The sequence below is a fragment of the Gymnoscopelus braueri genome (genome assembly GCF_963280865.1).
Source record: "Gymnoscopelus braueri genome assembly, chromosome: 15".
Taxonomy (NCBI): domain Eukaryota; kingdom Metazoa; phylum Chordata; class Actinopteri; order Myctophiformes; family Myctophidae; genus Gymnoscopelus; species Gymnoscopelus braueri.
The window spans coordinates 34430144-34447108 of record NC_137620.1 but is presented as its reverse complement, the minus strand read 5'-3'; the positions used below and the strand labels follow the sequence as shown (position 1 = coordinate 34447108).

The 16965-nt window shown below is 43.5% G+C and overlaps 1 protein-coding gene across 1 annotated transcript in view; it reads left to right on the top strand.

Moving 5' to 3' along the window:
* Nucleotides 1-16965, top strand: part of LOC308101640 (solute carrier family 24 member 2) — a gene marked incomplete at both ends in the record, with an annotated part of 59963 nt that overhangs the window by 19779 nt on the left and 23219 nt on the right. The window contains 3 exons of the mRNA XM_080451067.1: nt 1497-1538; nt 3710-3818; nt 7589-7603. Coding sequence (XP_080307193.1) covers nt 1497-1538; nt 3710-3818; nt 7589-7603 — 166 coding nt within the window. The remainder of the gene's footprint in view (nt 1-1496; nt 1539-3709; nt 3819-7588; nt 7604-16965) is intronic.

Here is a 16965-nt window from a genome sequence, read left to right as displayed (position 1 = left end):
TGAGAGCATTTTTCACCCTTGTAGTCTGTCACATTTCTGGGGGGGTTTCATAGACAGTAGGTTCATTGACATGCACCTACTGCTGTACATAGCGAACTGTGTGTATCTAAAGTCAGACTTGGGTCACAGCTTGCCTGTCCTTGGACAATATTACATAATGGACTTTAGAAGAGGTCAATATTTACCGGTTGGGTCACCAAAGGTAGAGGTTTCTTTCTATCCCTGATGTTGGAGGTGGGATAATACAGTACTATGTCTATGACTCAGCTCAGAGAGGAGAACTGCATGATGGGGAGGGATATTTATCAACTTGAAGAAGACTGCAAGGTCAAAGCGCAGTTGCTTGTTTGCAGTTGTTGGGAATAAAGTTGGGAGCAATTAAAAGTGAGTTTCGAGCCCTTTCTTTTGTCAAGGGATATTTCAGAACACAAAGAATGAATGTTTTCCCTTTATTTTAGTGTAGGAATAGCATCATTCTAAAATAGATGTCCTTTATAGGCTTTAGTAATTGGGTTTATGCTTATTGGCTCTGTGCATAACTGTAGTCCCAGGTTTTTAGAAGGTGGCATACCCAATTCCTGTTCCGGTTCAGTGTCCCATAGCTTAGTTTGATTGGCTCGGCAGCAGATATGCCACCCTCTGGAAACAAGAGAACACAGTTCCGCGCGGAGCGTATTGTAATAAATGTACATGGTATTTAAACAACGTGTATATTTACTGGTATGTATTGACTAATTTCAATTGGAAGACCCATGTTTTAGTGAAACTTTGAGGACACACTGAGATCACACAAAGATCAATCTATAGTTTAGTTTACCACTAACGCAACTGGCTAGCACAGCACACCACAGCACAGCACAGCACAGCACAGCACAGCACAGCACAGCACAGCACAGCACAGCACAGCACAGCACAGCACAACAGTGTTGCCAGATTCTGTGAGAGAAACAAGCAACCAGGTCTAGGAAAACCAGCCCAAAAGAAGCCACTATGGGCACTTTAACATATACATCAGCTATTTGAAAATAGCAGATCTACAAGCTCACAACGCGTCGCGATGCGACGCGTTGTGAGCCTGTAGATCGGCTATTTTCAAATAAAATCTTGCGGAGAAATTATAATAAGCAGATCTGGCAACCCTGAACACAACACAACACAACACAGCACAACACAGCACAACACAGCACAGCACAACACAGCACAGCACAGCACAGCACAGCACAGCACGATGCAGCACAGCACAGCACGATGCAGCACAGCTCAGTGCAGGGGGAGGTATTCGTCCTTCAAGTGTCTCCTGTTCGACCACGTCACAGTCGATCATCACCATCACCACATGTTGCTGCGATGTAATGTCTTCTCTACTGTCGTTTCATCCGTCTGTCTGGTTGTCTGCGGCATGCTTCACATCTATGTCCTGTTTTCTCTCCTCCCCCCCCCCCCCTTCTTCCCCCCTCCCCCCTTTTTACACTTCCTTTCTCTTTGTGTTGGATGAGAAGCTAAGTCCTGGGGCACCGGAGGATGACAGCAGACTGTCGGTACGTCCTGTCTGATTGACGTTCTCTTTCTCTCTCTGTGCTCTTCTATGTATGTTGTCCCTTGTTTCTGTGTAGGCGTAGCTCTTTTTCTAACCACCATACCGTGAGAGAAAGATGTATATATGTTCTCTGTTATCGCCAAACCTCAGCCTCGCTGCGTGCAGACAGCTTAGCCACTCTGACTGCCGCAGAGTTGTCGTTCTCCCAAGAAGGAGACCCAGTTTTACAGGGAGACGAGTCTTGTGGCTGAGGTGACTGGTTTCGGTTTGAGTCCCCAGTGCAGCCCCACAAGTCCTGCTGTCCTCCTGCTGTCCTTGAGCAAGAAAGAACCCCTTATACTATACGTGCTCAGTAATAAGAGCGTCAGCGTTAATGCCTTAATTTCAAAATGTCAAAGGGTTCATCCAGGCTGCTCTTACCTCAGCTAATTATTGTATATACACAGCATGCAAAACAGAAAATAGCAGTATAACAATGTGTTGATCCATGCCATGTCTATCTACAGGAATCTGTGTATGTACAGGTATGTACATTATGTCTGTCTGTATGCATAGCTCCAGAACCGCTCATCCGATCTACTTGCGGATGAGCGGTTCTCCAGAACCGGCCCGGCTCCAAACAGCCACGCGGTGCAGTACCTCGCAAAGCCGCTCATCCAATCGACTTCACACTCGGCGGGTGTGTTGCTGAGTACCCAAGGAAGTGCAACGTCGAGTGTGAAGTCGATCCATTTGAGCGGGCATGCTTTCCGAAGCGGTGGCCAGCCACGCGCCCGAGCGGTAACTGCATTAGTACTTGAAATGAAAACACAGTCAAAATGTGTCCATTTACCTGTGAGTGTAAAATGTAAAATGGAAGGGTCCATTTTTACATTCTGTGTTACATTAACACTGCAGATGTTACTGTGTACCTTTCATCAGTACTCTAATCTCTTCAGACAGATTTTCGATTTGCAATGAAAATCTGTCTGAAAATCCAACGATCGCTGGATAGTTGGATAGAAGCTCTCCTAGAGGGCAGGCCCTTTAGCAGGAAGCCAGCTTAGAAATTAGCATAAAGGGGCTCGGCCAAGCCTGATTCCCTGTTATTCAGGCTTTGATGCAAGATTGCCCCCAGAGGTTAAAAAATATGTAGATATTTTTAACCGGATGGTTCCCAGGATTGTCAAAACACTGACGTCAATTCCTCTAAAAATATTTTTTTCAAGAACAGGTGCCAGATCAGACTGTTTTGTTGCAGCCACGGAAGCATTCTCAGTGGTCGCTATACTAAACCACCTTCTTGTGTCATTTGGCAAGCCGTGCCAGTCTGTGTCTCTCCCCTGTCGCCCGCTCACACCCATATGGGCTTGTGAATTAGTAGCTGACACCTCCAGACTGTGCCTACGCGTCGTCAGTGGGGGAGCCAAAGGCGGGCACGCTCCAAACAGCTGCCGCCTGCAATGGTGGCCGGTTTCCCACAGTTCTCAAGTTCAGCTTTAAACTGCAGAGTGACCTTGTGAGGAATCCCTTGGGTTAATTTGAGAGAAAACCCAAATAACCCAAAGGTGTACTTAACTGAGAATGCATGCCTCAACCCTTAGTGCAGTATGGATTTGTCTGTAGTTATAATGGGTTGCATGTTGCACTTAATGGGGTTACTGTAGATGAGGATTTTGTACTTGTACTTCCTCAATAGTGTGGATAACAATACCAATAAAATATAGAAAATTGCAATAATAAAATAAGGCAAATTAACAATAAATATAATAATATTTATTATTATAAAATTAATTATTATTGTACTGTATAATAATAATAATAAAAATAGATGGAGTAGATTAGATTTGTGAGCAAATAGCTTGTATTTTTGTAAGATGAGGAAATGAAGTGAAAGCGAAAATAATTATGTGGGGGAAATAATCAAAGCTTGCATGCTATAAAATGTGACATTAAGCGGCTCAGGAAAATAAGTACTATAGTATTATACTGTAGCATCTATACTTGGCTTTGTTGGCAGACTGCATTGATGCATGAAGAATCTTTGAATGGCCCACAAACAATGGCCTTTGTTTTAAATGCATAATGGGAAAGGTTTTCAAGACTTATTGTCAAACAGGTTATTGTGATGCCAGATCCCAGGGTTTTGCAATCATGACATCAGAGACTGACGCTTTGTTCCTCTCCCTACAGGCCAGGCCTCGTCTTCAGAGGGGAGGGAGCTCCGCCTCTCTGCATAACAGCCTGATGAGGAACAGTATTTTCCAGCTGATGATCCATACTCTGGACCCGCTAAGCGAAGGTAAATCTGTCCCCTCCGTGGCACACAAACAAACACACAAAGTTCTGCTGCTTAACGATGGCTCTCCAGCCCATGTCTCCTCTAGGTTCCAGGAGATAACGGATGTTCTCGTTGTGTCTTAATAACGATATTTCACGTGAAGAATATACCTCAAAGGGGCTATTGTTGTCGATGATACTTGATATATCAAAGAAATGATGATCATTACAAAAGAGAAAAGAGTTAGAAAAACAGGTTGTGCTTCTCGGTGGAATGCTAAACCCAAAACCCAGCAAGCAATATTCCGAAAGATGAAAAAGGTCAAGGAGGAAAAAATACTCACATTTATACTTATTTATTCGGCTCACACCTCTCTCTGTCACACACTCTCTCACACACACACACACACACACACACACACACACACACACACACACACACACACACACACACACACACACAGACTACATTTTTCATATCTTTTAAAGGGGCCTGCACAGCGGTTTAATGCGCCTGAAATTGATACCGTGCAAAAGTAAACAGTAAACAGCTTACTTTTGCACGGCAAAACACTTCAGAGAATTACAGTAAGCTGTTGTGCGGGCATTTTCTTCTGATGCGGTCACTTAAAAGTGTTTGTCCTGCACCAGCGACAAAATATATGGATGTGATGTGCATAACATTTCCTTTTGAATCTGATACGGAAATGGTCATATCTTCTTCATTTTCAGCTTGATCACTTTAGGGATAGATAATAAGATTAGATTTTTTACAGGCTTGGTCTTGCTCTCTCAAAGTAGGATAAAGGATAAAACATAGCCCTGGATTTGGGGAATCCAAGCTGTTTAAGGGACTGATGAGCCTCTTGTTTAAGCTCCAGTTGACACGGCAATAATGTACTCTCGGCAGCTGTTGATCACTGTCTCTTTCACTGGACGCAAGGCGTTTTATGAGCACCTGAAACGTGTTGGTGGTTTGAACCTGAGCTCACTCTGGTAGCTGTGAATCACCAAATATCCACTTCCGTATTGCCAATAGTCAAATCAATGATGAATGTGACATCCTTGAATACCAAGGCCAAAATCCAGTGTCTCCAAAGTTAGCAGCTAGCAGAGATGATGGTGTTTCAACTGTGTCAGCTATATGTATACCTAGTTAATCCATATGGTATGTCACATTTATCCCTCTGAAGACCCTTTAGAAATTGTCATCTGTGAGCAGATGCAGGCTCGGTCTCGCATCAAGACCAAAGTGTTGGGAAGAGACGATTTCCCTTTAATCCAGGATGAAAGTCTATTAGCTTACTGCTGAAGGAAATGCTAAATGGCAGTGTCGTAGTAGCTTGGCACAGGGAATAAATATGTTAATACACCTGGGAAGACGCAGTGTCACTATATTCCCAGCCCCTCCCCCAAAAAAGAAGCTAATGTTGGGGAAAAGGAACGTATAGCATGCAATAAGCAGACAGCTATGCTGTACATGAGGCGGGGTGTAAGAAATGATTAACGTCAACCTTTTTGGGCGGTGAAACCGCCCCTATAAGTGAGATTTGGAAAAATGTACATTTTCCTGCGCTGTGATCTGGGCCCAGGAAATTAGTAGAATTATCCTGCGCTGTGATTGGCCAATCACAGCCTATTCAGGACTGTGATTGGCCAGTGTCACATGACACATGTGCATAGCCCTATATAAGCAACCATAACTTGAAAAAAACCAAAATTTGGTTTTTTTCAAGTTATGGTTTTGTCCATCATAAAGAGTGTTTCAATAAATGTATTTATCCTTTGTACATGATTGATCGACTCCATTCAGTATTGTGATTAGCTAGCAAGACACCGCCCACTTCACACAGGGTGTGATTTTTTTATTTCTTTTTATTTTGCTTTGATGAAAGTACAGTGAGTCACTTGTTGATGTGATTGGTGTTAATCCTCATAAAAAAAAGAATATTAATGTTGATATTAAGCCTGCTCACAGGTCGAGAGCACAGAGCTCTGTGAATATTAGTCGATTATATGTCTTGTAGGGGCCATATACCATTTAAAAAAGGCTCATAAGTAGATGGAAAAGAGATGACTACTCAGTCTTGAACATATAAGTAGGGCATTGACAGAAATATGTCCTCAAAATATGTGCTCAAACTGAATTGCATTGTCCTTATGGTATCTATCAAAGCAATGCCTGATTTATACTCCTTCGCATGACTGTGTCGTTTGCCAAAAAGAACAGATATTCTACCAAGCGTCAGCTTGAATATCTTCCTTTCATTAAGTGACACCGTCGTACGATGGGGTATAAACTGAGCTTACAGCCAGTGTTGCCAGATTCTGTGAGAGAAACAAGCAACCAGGTCTAGGAAAACCAGCCCAAAAGAAGCGACTATGGGCCACATGAGCACTTTAACATATACATCAGCTATTTGAAAATAGCAGATCTACAAGCTCACGACGCGTCGCGATGCGACGCGTTGTGAGCTTGTAGATCGGCTATTTTCAAATAAAATCTTGCGGGGGAAATTATAACAAGCAGATCTGGCAACCCTGCTTACAGCATACAGTACAGTACATGCTTGAAATATTTTATTTACTCTGTTTGCTAATCTTGTCCACACAGTTGCCCTTGTCCAAACTGTGTGTTGTTCCTGCTGATCAATGGTTTGCATCCTGAATTCAAAATGGTTTAAGTAAGCAAATCTGCCTCCAACAATAGAATGACAAAATGGTGTAGGGTTTCATTACTTCTTTCTGGATTTCATTGATTATAGCCGCAAAAACTGTACGTGGAAATTTGCAGACAGAACAAACAGAACAACCACTTTAGGTCACGGTCTCATCTCAGAGATGAGTGAGTCCGTTCCATGCGCATTTACCAACATAAAGACTGCAAACTAAGGTTTTGTCTGTAATCTTTGTCGTGAGAAAGTAAGAGGGGGCGAGAAGGAGAGAGAGAGAGAGAGAGAGAGGTAGAGCATTTCCAAGTCAGTGCTACTCGTCCTTGCGTGCTGTGAGTTCTATAAGTGTAGTTCAGTGGGGATGCAGAGAGAGCCAGCAGGGCTGCAGCATCTATGCATTTTTCATAGACACTTCTGAAAATAAGTTGGTTGTTTACTAGCGCTGGAGACTGGTTATGCTGTCCGTTCCACTGTTTCTGGGCATTAGATGTTAGATAAGTGTGTGTGTGTGTGTGTGTGTGTGTGTGTGTGTGTGTGTGTGTGTGTGTGTGTGTGTGTGTGTGTGTGTGTGTGTGTGTGTGTGTGTGTGTGTGTGTGTGTGTGTGTGTGCGTGTGTGCATGTGTGCGTGCGTGTGCTTGGGTGTGCTTGGGTGTGCTTACGTTTGTGCCATGTTGTGTGTGTGTGTGTGTGTGTGTGTGTGTGTGTGTGTGTGTGTGTGTGTGTGTGTGTGTGTGTGTGTGTGTGTGTGTGTGTGTGTGTGTGTGTGTGTGTGTGTGTGTGTGTGTGTGTGTTTATGCACGTGCACGAGCTGTGTATGCTTCAGCATGCATGCACATGCACGTGTCACAAGCTCACTGAATTAACCTATCATCTGTTTTTAATCACCTGTAAATTAACCTAACATGTTTGATTGCTTGTTTTTTTTTCCAACTTTCTCTCGCTGTCACCTTTCATTTCATCTGACAAAGTTGACCTGTCCAGAATGTACTTTTTCCCATCATGAAGCAACTGTAATGCGGTCCAAATGATGCAATGTTTCCTATCAGCTTACATTACCGTGTGGTTTTATCTTTTTCTCTCTGTCTCTCTCATCTCTATTTTCCTCTACTGTCCCCTCAGAATTTGCTGACTCTGGTGAGTTCCTTCTCTAATTTCTGTGTCCTCCCCCCCAAAAAAATATGTGTGTGGTCATTCCAACAGTCTGGAAGCAAACCATTTGCCAAAACCCCTGTCCAACATGTACTGTACAACATCTCTCGAGTTATGTCCACTCTCTCTGTACTGTCCGAGTACTGTATTTACTCTCGTCTGTGGATTTTATTCTCTCTCTTGAAAACCTCCATGACCATCGTGTTTCCCCATGATCCCCTGTTTCTCTCTCGCCTACTTTGTACCTGTTTTAACTGTAGTAATCTATGTGCTAGTGGTTCTCGAACATTTCAAGGACCCCCAGAACTCTGAGAGTGTAAAATGGAACCAAATGAACCTGTGAACGGGGCCATTTGGTTCCATGTGTATACTCTCAGAGTTATAGACCTGTAAGGGTCGATTTGGAACCCCCCCTCCCTCAAAGGAAACCTGAGGGTCCTTGGAACCCACTTTGAGAACCACTGTGTTATACTAACCAACTCGGTCTGTCTGTATATTTTAATCTCTGTCCCTGTAGTTTATGACCACACTATCATTTACTGTACCAATTAGGCTCTTTTTATTATAAAGTCAAGTGAAATACAGTAAAGACCAGCGTCACAAGAAGTTGGCAATGAAGGAATGAGGGGGAGTTCAATAATCAGTCGGCCTTGACGTGACGCGGTTGTTGTTTGCCTATTCGCGCGCATAGAGCATTTGGAGAAAAGGTGTCAGCCCTTTTTCAGTGCCATTCCTTTGGAGTCCAAGTCAATAGGAGCTTGACAGAGCAATTAATGGCAAACGAGCTAAAATTAGTTAGTCCTCAACAAGCTTTTTACCTCAAGCTGTTCTCATCAAACTATTATTGATTTACGGTATTTGAGCAGTTGGGCACATTCTGTACCCATGGTTTCCCGGAGAAAAAAAGGATCTTTATTGAGCAGTGCAATGTTGTTGCTCTGCGGACATGACTCGTCCAGAAGGTCTGGGAGTCAAACATGTCCTGCAAATCCCCCAGAGAGAGAGAAAAAAACTAAAAACTAAACTGACAGACATAATGAATCCTTTCTGATTGGCTGAATAATGAAATCCACCAATCCGTGCCTAGAAACTATCACCATAAGGACTATTTTTCTCTGACACCAAGCTGGAGAGTGAACGGTGCTGGCTGTAAAGGCATGGATCTTGATGGGAGAATGCTTAAAAGGTGTTTAGTTTGTTGGGGACTCGCAATACAGACGCACGCTATATGGACACACGCTCCTGAGCATTTCCCCAAGGCCCAAACCCAACTTGGAGAAATGTGTGTTGTTTAACAGGGGACCTCCCTGAATCCAGACTCTCCGGGGTAGATGACTCTGGTGAGTTCCTTCTCTAATTTCTGCATCCTCCCCCCAAAACAAGACCTATTTGTTATTATAGCACTGACTGAGCTAACATGACCTTTTTCTGGGGATTTGGGGATTTAAAAGTGTCCTGAGGTGCAGTTCCTCCTAAACAGTTTCTTTTGCGTGACGTTTCATTGTTTTGGGGAGAAATACGTGTGAGATTGTCACGTGGCTGGCTGCAGAGAAACGGCAGAGCGGCTTATACTGTAGCAGCAAACACCACACAGGCTCAGCTGTTGATGTTTACTTGCAAACCACATACCAGCCTTTTTTTTGCCATTTGGATCCTCTGTCAGGGGGAGGAGATATTCGGCTTCATGTGCCACAGGCAGGACTACTTGTCAGTCAATAGGTGTCCTACCGAACACCAGGGTCAAAACAGGGAGACCACCTTCAACCACTACAGATGTGCTAGTTACAATTACATTAAAATAAAGTCCTATATTCATTCAATTCGTTCAAATTCACTATTGAGATCGTTTAAATCGCCCAGCCCTAAATTTAGGTCCATTGTGCCATGGGCTAATGCCTATACTGTACATGCATGGGACCTACTTATGGATTGTCGGTTTTGAGGAATGAAATCCTATCAAAGAGGGACAAAAGGGACCCACGTGTCAAAAAAAGGCTGGTATGGTCCTTTAAGCGCAAATCTTAACATTTCCCGTATATATAGAGTTGCTTGTTTGTTTAGCCTAACATGCAGTTAGGCTGGTTATTACAATTTCAGTTTGTGTGAGTTTGAGTGCAAGTGAGTGAAAATTGCAGATTGTTTCAAACTTGCATGTGACCATAGTAAAGACAAAATATTGGTTGAATATATTGTTTGACTTTCATACTAGGCAAAATAAGAAAATCTATTTACCTAAGTGAAATAATGAAATCTCACGGATGTCTTAATTAGTTATCTTTTTTTTTTTTAAAGAAAGAAAAAAGAAAGAAAGAAGAATCTAGTCGTTTTAGCAAATTTTCTTTTGCACATTTACTGCAAGGGAAAAGCTTGCACTCTATCTCTTTTCTCCCATTCATTGGTGTGGAGCTACAAAGAATATCACTTAGGAGAGACATCAAATATTGAAGTACAAAGAGGGATGGGGGGGTGAAAAGGAGAGAGTAGTTGCTCTCACCATACGGAGCTCTGAGCGAATGGACAAAAACAAGCCATCCGAACAGCACTCACATGGACAATGCTGACTTTGAAAGGGTACACCTTTCACTAAGCTCCTCTGACGACACACGTCGTTTACAGATGTGAACTCTGCCCGCTCACAGTGATGTCTGCATTGTTGGTGGTAACATTTAAGTTTGACTTCAGTGGCACAAACCGCATCGCTCAGCAAAAATGCCACATTCTCAACTGAAAAAAAGTGTTGATGCAACGTCATCACTTTTTACCGTTGAAAAGACATACTGTATTTGTCGAGCAACACTGTTGTACAACGAAGTATACATTTGTCGTAAGGCTTTGCATATTCATTGCCAAAGCTGACCTCACCATAAAAAAAAGCCTGGCTTTGGCAAAAGTCAAACCAGGCTTTGACTTTGCCTTTGCTTTCTACCAATATTAAATGCCCTAATTAGTGCATTGGATGTTTTATTTTTATTTGTATTATCAACTTGTCTTGCCTTTATTTATAAAATAAATACATAATTATCCCACTATTTTTGTAACCCATTTTTTTCACCCAGTGCCAATTGCCTAAGCTGTAATCCTGGGTGCTACTTTCCCTCTGCCAGCCTGGGGAGAGCCCTGAACTGAGCTCATGCTTCCTTCAATTTATGAGGAGTGAGCAGGCCGCTCCTTATCACCTGACAGGGGGGGGGAGTTCCCCCCGGTAGGACGTAGCGCGTGGAAGGAGCACGTTATTCCAAACAGTTCCTTTCCCCTCCGTCAGGCGCCCCGGCTGACCAGGGGGAGGCAGTATAGAGACCAGGATTACTGCATGTTTTTTTGTGAGGGTACCTACCCTTAGGAGACACGGGGAGAACATGCAAACTCCACACAGAAAGGCCCTTTCGCCAACCCCACCTAGGGTTATGGGCACTGATGACGCGGAGGAGAGAACACGCCCCCAGCGCCCACGGCGCCCGGGGCAGGAATCGAATCCAGGACCTTCTAGCTGTGAGGCGACAGCGCTACCGACTGCGCCACCGTGCCCCCACGTGCCTTTACTGATAGTTAAAGTATAGAGAGACAGGAAACAGGGAGATAGTCGGGGAGTAAAATGCAGCAAAGGTCCGCCCGGCCTGCTAAACAAACTGGTAACTCGCTGTCAGGCATCAGAGCCTACGTGGTACAAGCCTTACAGGAGTAGTTCACCCCAAAAATTACTTATTTTCTAGCAATTACACACCCCATGAAGCCTTGAATTCATGGAGATTTTTTAGTTTTTGTCGCATTCCTAAGCCAATAATTTGATGAGCGGCTGAGTCTCCGGTAGGACTCTTTGAGTGTCCTACTGACCGATGACCCAGTCATCAAATTATTGGCTTAGGAATGCGACAAAAACACTACTCCTTTAAACACTCAGCTTTCGGTGCTCCAATTATCAACTACTGCTACATATCTTGATTACAAACATCTGTTGCTCGTCTACCAAGACTGCCTTGCAAGAGGTGCTTTTCCATGTTTCTGGGCTAGTGTAAAGCTCCAGGCTAAGGGTAACCTGGCGCTGACTACTTAGCCCACTGTTCACACACATTCTGTACTGGTCCAGTGCCTAGCGCAAAACCTGGGCTTACTGACTTAGGCCTACTTAGTGTTAGAGGAGTTAGCCGTGATCTAGGCATTCACGAATGAAGCCCTGGACTAAAGTCTGCTCGACTAATTCATGCTGACAGAGCATGTGGCTTGGTCAATAACAATTCTACAGTTGAGCAGCTGTCCCCCTTGATGCGTTCCCCTGACCGGGAGCGCATCTGTGTCATTTTAAGATTTCTTTGGCTATTCAAAAAATAGCAGATATACAAGCTGGTGCCGCGCTATGAGCTTGTAGATCTGCTATTTTTGAAAAATCTTGAAAATGTGTGCAAATCTTTGAATATATATATTTTTGGGGAAAAAAACAATATATATATATATTCAAAGATTCGCACACATTTTCACGATTTCCCCCCCCCCCCAAAAATAGCCAAATAAAATTTAAAATGAAACACTGTATGCGTTCCCGGTTTTAATGGGTTAAAGGTGCAGTAAGGGGCTGTGTCCACCGAGGTGCTTTTTCCTGAGTGCAACGTATGTTTTTAATAGTTTACAATGGGAGCGGCGTGTTTTTGGAAAGGCCATGAGGCGCTGAATGTGTATTTTGCTCTGCGCTTTCACGTCTGGCGTTTTTATAGGGGTGCTCTGGGTGTATGGAATCGTTTGAGCAGGGCACCTTGCGTTTTCAGCTGAGATATAAGGCGTTGGTGGACACACGGCCCAAGTGATATTTTTTGGGTTAAAATTTGTGTTAAATAGGTATATGATATTAATCATGACATTGTTTGTTCAGTAGCTGTCTCTCCCGCTCTTTAGTAAACAGAAAATGCAATTTTAAGGTTGGGATACCAATTTCAGGAGAGAGAACTCATACAGAATACAGGATAAACAAGTGAAGTAATGACACAAGTAAGTGAGCCGACAAACTTTTAACTGACAAACTTACATTTTAAGCTGATAAATGGCTACTAAATGGCTGAAATTGGGCAACCACTGAGAATTTCTTCTTTTTCTTTCGGCTAATTCTCATCAGGAGTTGCCACAGCGGATCATCCACGATGTATTTCCAAACATAAAAGTGTTTGTTTTTGTTTTAACCAAAAAAAATATCACTTAACACTACCTACGCTACCTGAACACTGAGAAGTTAGTGTTAACATAGCTCAAGAGCAGCGCCAGCAATCCTAGGGCTAAACTCAGTGCTAGCCTTCTTCAAAAGGGAAGTGTCAACATTCCCTTTAGCCATAGGCTAAATTCTCTCTTTGGCGACGAACTGACTTATTGCTGGGCTCGCGTGAAATCATTTCCTGAGTACATGTGGCTATGTGACAAGGAGTGTTTTAATGTGTCCACTGATGATTGAGTGGTTAAGTCCTTTGCCCCTGGATACAGTACCTCTAGCGGGGCCATTAGAATTCAATTCCCGTTCCCCTCTGCTGCTGTCTCCCTCCATGCCGTCTCCCTCCACTATCTATGTACCCGTCTCAGTACAGACGGAGATGAACAATGAAACCATGAAGAAAGGATCACCTAGCAGATAACGCGTTTCCCTTTCAGCTCCGCTCTGCGTTAAATAGATCACATTCTACCGCGTGTGATTGGGCCGCAAGGTTGCGCCCGGTAGTGACCCCATTGGATGGCTTACGACAGATCATTATGTCATTGTCCCGGCCTTGAAAATTGCTGGTGCCGTTATGTCACTTGTATTGACTGGACATTATACAGTATGTCCTGTATGGGCTGAATATTATGCAGTACGTCCTGTATGGGCTGAATATTATACAGTATGAACAGACAGGGCAAGGTAATTTCTCTTATAGCCGCATTTAGTACACAATTTTATGGCGTCTAATACTATACATTTATATGTTTTTATATACCTATAGCCCTAAATAAATATGGTTCTAAACCATTAGCCACTGCTAGCGTCTCCTCACTCGTTATTTCTTTCTCATGTTAGCTCTTTAGCAGCTCACATTGAAAAATTGTTGATAAATAAGGTTATGTTATGTTATGTAAGTACCCTACCATGTCCAAGCTGCACAACCAGCATCCAACATCCCATATAGCACCCCCCCCAGCCCCCCCCCCCCCTTTCCTGGCTCCTCCCAGCTTGCCGGCTGGGTGAAAGAATCAATGTTAAAAGCCTTTCGCTCCAGTACAGACTGTGAATTTCCCTGACACCCCCAACCCCCGGCAGACAGACATGCACGCACTTACACGCACGCATGCGCGCGCGCACACTTGCGCCCGTGCGCACACACACACACACACACACACACACACACACACACTCTACGTGCGCACGTACACACTCTCACAGTCAAACACTGTACTCAACGGAGGTTTAGAGGTCATCGCTGCAAGGACATGAGGCATTTCCGTAAACAACAACAACATGTCTCCATCCGCTATAGCTCTCGGTTGCAAAACAAGATGACTCTGTATGCCCCGACAGTGGCGTTGCGGGGCTAATTGCCCTCGGAGCGGAGTCAGTGCATGGTCGCTTGTTAAGAGGCCAACCTCGCGGCAATAGAGCACTTCAGAACCAATTCGCCCCAATTTGTATGGGATTCAAGGCACTTGTCCGGGGGAGCCGGAGATGAACAGGATGCTCGTTTGAGATGGGATGTGTGTGTGTGTGTGTGTGTGTGTGCGTTTTTTTTTATTTTCATTTTATTTTTTTAACTCATTAGATCGTGTCTCCTGGCTCTGCCAACACTTGTATCTGGCCTCAGAGTCACGGTCTAATCCCATCACTCGCACATGTCAGTGGAGTGGGAGTTCACTGCTGTGTAGGGGAAAGAACTAAACCCAATCACAGGCGTGTGTGTGTGTGTGTGTGTGTGTGTGTGTGTGTGTGTGTGTGTGTGTGTGGGGGTGTGTGTGTGTGTGTGTGTGTGGGTGTGTGTGTGTGTGTGTGTGTGTGTGTGTGTGTGTGTGTGTGTGTGTGTGTGTGTGTGTGTGTGTGTGATGGAACACAGTGTAATAGTATATGAAGTATAGGGTGATGGTAAATAAAGTATATGGACGTCCATATACTGTACGGTATATGGACGCATACGATAGATAAAGTATAAGGACCAATCGATAATGGTAGAGGAAGTATAGGGAACATAAGTAAAGAGAAAAGTACTTGAAGGGATATTTAACTTTACAACAAAAATTGGGTCATTTCATCGTCATCGACTCAGGCTTTTGTGAGCCCCCCAGACCGTTTTTAAGTTGCTTGATTCAGTATTTAGATATTTGATATTTATTTTATCAGACACGCCCCCTTCCTACACAAACCCATTGTAACTTCAAACTCCATTTTAACCACGATAGATTCATCAAGAACACCCGTCCTTGGTTCTGGTGATTCATACTGCCTTCCTAATACGTGAGGAGGCCGTGTTTTTTCAATTTATTTTTTTCATTTATAAAAAAAAAAAAAGATTTGGAAAACGAAACATTTTAATACATTCAAAAATGTAAATAAAAACTATGGGTTTGTATAGGAAGGGGGCGTGTCTGATAAAATGAATATCAAATATCTAAATACTGAATCGAGCAACTTAAAAACTGTCTTGGGTGTACACAAAAGCCTGAGTAGATGATAAAATGACCCAATTTCTTTTTAAAAGTGAAATATCCCTTTAATGGTAGATGAAGTATTGGGAACAGGATGTAATGGTACATAAAGTATAGGTGACAATACATAATGATATAGAAAGTAAAAGGAACCAAAGATTATGACCGAGGAACTATACAGTATGGGGTACAGTACGTAATAGTAGATAACGTATAAAGAAGATACACGATGATGGTAGATAAAGTGTAATGAGCAATATGTAATGGTAGACAAACTATAATTAGTAACTCTGTGTACGAGTTGCACAGCTTGGGTAACAAATATGTGCAGACAGTAAGTACTGTCTGTACTGTGTTAGATGACGGTATAGGTGTGGCAGCCCACCTCGGCCATCCATCTCCCAGGGGTCTGGCGCATTGTGCAAGGGATAGACACCCTCATTGCTCAGCTGATACAGACAATAAGACACTCTGACCTACTTACGTACTCAAGCAGTGGTAGAGAAGAGAAGGCATAGAGAGGAATACTTGATGAGAAAGTATAAGCGAACCGGATGGTTGCTGAAGCATAAGGAACACTGCCTAATGTTAGATATGAGGAAGAATACGCATACGTAATGGTAGATAAACTATAAATAATGGTAGAACGTACCGGGCCCCACCCAGGGCTCCAAATGGACTCTTACAGGTCTGTAACTCTGTGTTAGTTAAATTAACACTATTGTGGATTTTTTTGTAGATTGGGGTCACAGAGATGACCCATTGTACACTCGGAGTTACAGATACAGACCTGTAAGGGCCATTGGTGGGGCCGCCGGTGGTCCCCGGACCCCACTTTGAGAACCACTGGTATATAGGGGACGATATGTAACGGTGGAGATAGTCGGAGTCGTGCTGAAAGAACCAGCTCTTCCCTTTAGTTATTTGCAGTTGGGACAGCAGGGCACTATGCTTTAAAGTACAGGTGCTGACTCCTTCCCACCGAGACACTAGAGAGAGAGAGAGAGAGAGAGAGAGAGAGAGAGAGAGCGAGAGAGAGAGAGAGAGAGAGAGAGAGCGAGAGAGAGAGAGAGAGAGAGAGAGGGGAGGGGGAGGTTACAGGAGCACTCCTGCAGTGTCTTCTATTCCTGTGTTCCTAGTTCAGCTACTGCGTCAGGTTTTAATTCCCAACTAATTCATCACATAGATGTGCTGACTGTCTACTTAACCATGAGGGGGATCGCTACAGTAAGGGAATCAAAATAATTGTTGTTTCACTGTATACACAAGCAAAATGCCAACTCATCATCAATACCCCCCCCCCCCACCCCCCTCATCCCCCCCGGCTTTGAACAACCCATGTGTGTGTAGAGGAGTGGAGGCCTCATCTCTTTTGTTGCATGTTCACCTGGCAAAATTTGTGTTTTCATTCTCTTCTACAGTATATATTATGGTACGTTATGTACGTTAATCAAATTTTTTTGGGCCGCACTGAGTGCCCCCCTTCCCTAACTCGTTTCTACTGGCGATCAAAAACTGGGCCATTGGCGGAGTCCCCATTGGACACATTTTCAGCGCTGTATATCATTGCATATTATTCAGTTAATGGAGCTATTTTAAGGATATATCCTGTGTATATGCGTATTTGTCATTAAGTCATTGCTGCTTTGTTTTGCACTTATGCAGTGCTTGGGGAGGTCTTGCTGTATGTCCAGTACTTTGTGCCT